This window comes from Calidris pugnax, unplaced genomic scaffold (assembly GCF_001431845.1).
Source record: "Calidris pugnax isolate Ruff unplaced genomic scaffold, ASM143184v1 scaffold75, whole genome shotgun sequence".
NCBI classification, from domain to species: domain Eukaryota; kingdom Metazoa; phylum Chordata; class Aves; order Charadriiformes; family Scolopacidae; genus Calidris; species Calidris pugnax.
Window position 1 is genome coordinate 1,020,839 of NW_015090908.1, and position 4,701 is coordinate 1,025,539.

Here is a 4,701-nt window from a genome sequence, read left to right on the forward strand (position 1 = left end):
GGGAGACCTTCTTGCTCTCTCCAACTCCCTGAAAGGAGGGTGTAGAGAGATGGGGGTCGGTCTCTTTTCTCAAGTCACAGGCAACAGGACAAGAGGAGATGGCTTCAAGTTGCCCCAGGGGAGGTTCAGGCTGGATATTAGGAAAAATTTTTTCACGGAAAGGGTTCTCAGGCATTGGAATGGGCTGCCCAGGGAGGTGGTTGAGGCCCCATCCCTGGAGGTGTTCAAAAGCCGGGTTGATGTAGTGCTGGGAGGTCTGGTTTAGTGATGATGCTTCTTGTTTGTTGTGTGGGTGTCTATTTTTGTCAGTCAGGTTGACGGTTGGACAAGATGATCTTTAAGGTCCCTTCCAACCTAGAAGATTCTGTGATTCTGTGGTCCTTGGGTTTCCCCCATGGTGGGAAATAAAGGACTTCTTGCAAAGTCTTCTTGAAGCATGGAACTTTTTTCCATTGCCACCTTTGCCACCCCGTGAGCTTTGTGGTAGGATGGGGCAGTTTATTTCGTGTAGGAGGCTGTGGCAGAAGGCAGCCCCAGGCAGTGGTCTGTAGTATTTTGACAGGCTGACTTAAGTCAGAAAGAAATCCCCCCTTTGATTTAACTGGTAATAGAAGCTACATGCACTGAGATATAAGAATCTTAGTTTAATTGTGTTTTGCTTTCTGTTTCTGGAATATTGTTAATTCTAAAAACTTCTTGAATCCTATTTGAGGAAAAGCCTTACCTAAACTTGCTACATCATCCAAGAAGAGGAGACTATAAATACAAATGTGGGGGGTATGATTTATTTTTAAACAGAATGTCTTTACCAAATGAAGGAAAAAATACTTAAATAAATGATTGCAAATTCATTACTTGACAATTTATAATTTTAATGCTGTTCCTGTTGTACTTGTCCTCGTTTGGAACACGTGTATGCGTTCAGCAGGGCTCCCCTGGGCTTTCTAGTGAGCTTGGTTTTGGTTTTTTTATTCAGGTGTTGATCACTACAAGGAGATTAAAGAGGTCAGCATTTGTGAATTCCTGCAACCTCACCTGGTCATTTATATCGATGTACCCGTCCCAGAGGTGCAGAAGAGGATTCAAGAGAAAGGCGAGGTAATTTTATCTCTTGCCATTGTTACTGCCAGTCAATGTCTGCTGCAGCCCTGTGAATCCTGGGGGGGCTTGCAGAAGAATTCTGCTTCTGAAAAGCTTCTCTGTAAAGCTCTGTAAAAATCATCTGTCCTTAAAATACAGTCTTTGTAGTTCTTTTTTCAGGAGTCGTGTCTGGGTAATATGCTCCTTGTGGCACACTCTTAAGATTCTGTGCTTCTTGGGTGCCAGAAACCCCACCTGGCTGTCCCCTTCTCCTGCTCCCCCAGTTGACTGCTGTTTCACATCTGTGTTGATGTTAATGTGTGGGTCACTTGTGATCAGCAAGTTCAGTAACTTTCTGAAATTAAGAAAATTACTTTTGTGCTTTTGTGTTAATGTAGCAAACCCACCAATTTTAAACTTAAACATGGTATAGCTCGGTGCTTTGGTGTTAATGTAGCAGACCCACCAATTTTAAACTTAAACATGGTATAGAAAAGCTAAGGTGCTTTCTGTCTAATCTATTATAAAGTTGATAAGAAATACAGTTGCTTCTTGTCACTGGTGCAACTTCAATCTAGTCTGAGATCATGATAAGTAACTCTTAATTATTGTTCATCTTTGACATTCTTACTTTTGCTCTCAAAACCCTTTGAGGGTGGCATAATTTCTCTCCAAGATGTCATTTTTTTTAAAGTCATGGTATTGAATGGAGACTACTGTTATAAAGACAATACATTTAACTTAATTCTATAGTATTTTCTTCAAATTACCTCTCTAGTTGTGTTGGATTACTGGGTTACTGAAATATTCTTGTACCAGAAAAGCTATAGGGTATTTTCATATATTTCCTAATCGAAATAAGATTTTTTGGTTTGGGGTTTTTCTTCCCCCTTCTATGATATTTGGTGCAACTTTGGGGCAACTTCCTTGGGGCAATGGCACTGCTGAACACTAGTGCTTGTTTGGAGGTAGTATTTTGGGGAATTCTGCCTTGTTGGTGGATGGAGTGTTTCATTGGTATTTCAGTGAGCTGGGGGGCACTGGAAAATGAAAAGCTCTAGGTGGGCCCAACAAGCAGAGAGACAGATTCTTCCAATGTAATGGGCATCTTGGATGAACATTTCAAGCAGGAAATGTAATTTAATTTTAAGATTGAATTGAAGGAACACCGGGTAGATTAGAGAAATTCCTGGGATTTTGGAAATGTGACATTAAAGTAGACAATGTGGAAGATGAACTGTTTAACAGCAGGTATGATCTCCATGACATTTCAAAGAAAGGTTTTGGAGGGGATGGTTGGAGTGTATAGTTACTCATGCCCTTGTCTGAAACTATGGAAACGGATGCACATTGGCCCCCTGGTTGAAATGGCAGACTCAGGCAACCTCCTCCCATTTTCTGGATGATTTTATATAACTCCCTTGAATGTGCAGGTAGCTAGGATTGATCAGTCCTTGGAATGCTAATCTTTTTGAGGCTGTTGAGGTATGGGTCTCTTAAGTTTATGCAAACTCAGGGAAAATTAGGTGATTCCTGTAACAAACTGAGATAAATTGGAAGAAAGTTTTTTTTTTCCCTTTACATTCTTCTGTTTAACCTCCCTTTCCCTTTCTTTCTAGATTCCCTAGCATATCACAAGGATCTTGCTCATGGCCAATTATTAAAACCATGGACACAATAGTACAGGGCAAAGCAGTTGATTAATGTAGACTGACTTGTTCCTTTGAGTGCTGTAGTTATTTAATGCCATGTAAGAAATTCTGAACATTCCAAATGTCTTAATTGTTGAAACTTTCATTAATGTGTGTGCGGTTCACTCGGATGTTTGACTGCTAATGCAAGAAGGAGCTCTTGGCAGATGACAACATTGTTTTCTGTTTGGTTTTAGCCATATGAGAAAAAGGTGTCTCCTTCATATCTCCAGAACATCGAGGATGCTTACAAGAAAACCTTCTTACCAGAGATCAGGTCAGCAAACCAAAATGTTGTGTCTGCTAAGTCTTTTGAGTAAAAACGTGTGCAATTCCTAAAATCTCTAGGGAGTCTCTATAAGGGAATAAAATCATGTCATGTAAGAAATCTTCCTTGTGCTGTGGGGTACAATATTATGTCCTAATGATATTTGTGTGTAGTTACCTCTGACATCTGAGTAGCCTGATGCTAGTGTTAGAGTATTGGAAGATTAAAAATGAGTCTTTTTAGGTGTGAACTTCATAAAGCAATGTTTTTTTGACTCTTAACAGATTCAGAGTGGGTGGGGTGTTGTACAAGAGTAAATTGATTGCATTTTGTTCATTAACTTACCTAATGCATTGCAAAGCTAATGAGCCCTGATCTGCAGTACGTTTTCTCATCCTGCTGTCTCGAGGCATTGCAGCTTTGCAGTCGTGAAGTCAGGTACAGGGAAGCATAAACTTTTTCCTAGTTAAAAGAGAGCTTCAGGAGCAAAGCCAGGAATCTGGCCTGTTTGCTCTCCCAAAACAAGTTCTGTCTCCTGCTCTGACAGTGTTCTGTGTGTGACTGGTGTCTCTTTCTGTCAGCTGGCAGCAGTGGTTGGAGTGCTTTCTTGGAGTCACGTACAAAATGCCACAGCTAGAGCTTTGTATTTGTGTGACCTGAAGAGAGTGTGATGCAATGTAAGCTTTTCTCAGGCCTTTTTGGAGACTTTGGAATTTTTTTTTCCTCCTAAAAACTCCTTTCATTTATTGTAGCTTTGGCTAGTTTATTGATAGTGGTATGGAGGGAGAGGAAAAAGGCTTTCAGGTAAGGGACTATTCCCTTTTTCTTGTTCTGTTTCTCCGCCTCATGAGGCATACACCTGATAGCCTTCCACATTTGAAAAGGATTTGATGGACTTGTTGGTGCTGGTATGGAAAGACTGCAATGCTGCCTGCTCTGGAGACTGAAAGTGTTCTCCTCTGGGATCCTCTGGCTTTCTCTAGCTGGGAAGCAAGAATGTGTGTGCTTTAAACTTGAGATGAGACTCTTAGAGTTTGCGAGCTCTCCCAATTCTTATAAAAGAACTCTTATCAAAAATCAAGTTGTCCTAAAATTCTAAAAATATGTGAGCGTAAGCAATCTTGGTCCTTCATAAACAAATAGCTTTCTGGAATGGAAGCTCTTAAAGGTCACAGGCCTACGTTACATCAAAATGATGTGTAATTCTGGAAGGTTTGGTGTGAGTATGAAGCTGATTGAGTTACGCTTAAGACAAAGTAGATCTTCAGGAATATTGTATCCTGCTTGTTTTCCCCTGCTTTCTTGTTTTGTCTCCCAGGGTAAATGAGTGCAATTGCGCTGTCAGCAATTGAACTGAATAACTTCCTATTAGGCCTCTCGTTCATACATAGAATCATAGAATCATTGAGGTTGGAAGAGACCCTTGGGATCATTGAGTCCAACCATCTCCCCTACTCTACAAAGTCCTCCCCTACACCATGTCCCTCAGCACTGCATCTAAACGGCCCTTGAACACAGCCAGGGATGGTGACTCCACCCCCTCCCTGGGCAGCCTGTTCCAATGCCCGACCACTCTTTCAGTGAAAAATTCCTTCCTAATGTTCAATCTAAACCTCCCCTGTTGGAGCTTGAAGCCGTTCCCTCTCGTTCTGTCACTAATTA

The 4,701-nt window shown here is 41.2% G+C and overlaps 1 protein-coding gene across 1 annotated transcript in view; it reads left to right on the forward strand.

The window, feature by feature from the left end:
- The window catches only part of NDUFA10 (NADH:ubiquinone oxidoreductase subunit A10), a 47,187-nt gene that overhangs the window by 7,068 nt on the left and 35,418 nt on the right, over window positions 1–4,701 (forward strand). Inside the window, exons 5-6 of the mRNA XM_014949237.1 lie at window positions 977–1,098; window positions 2,969–3,048. Of these exons, the coding sequence (XP_014804723.1) occupies window positions 977–1,098; window positions 2,969–3,048 (202 nt within the window). The remainder of the gene's footprint in view (window positions 1–976; window positions 1,099–2,968; window positions 3,049–4,701) is intronic.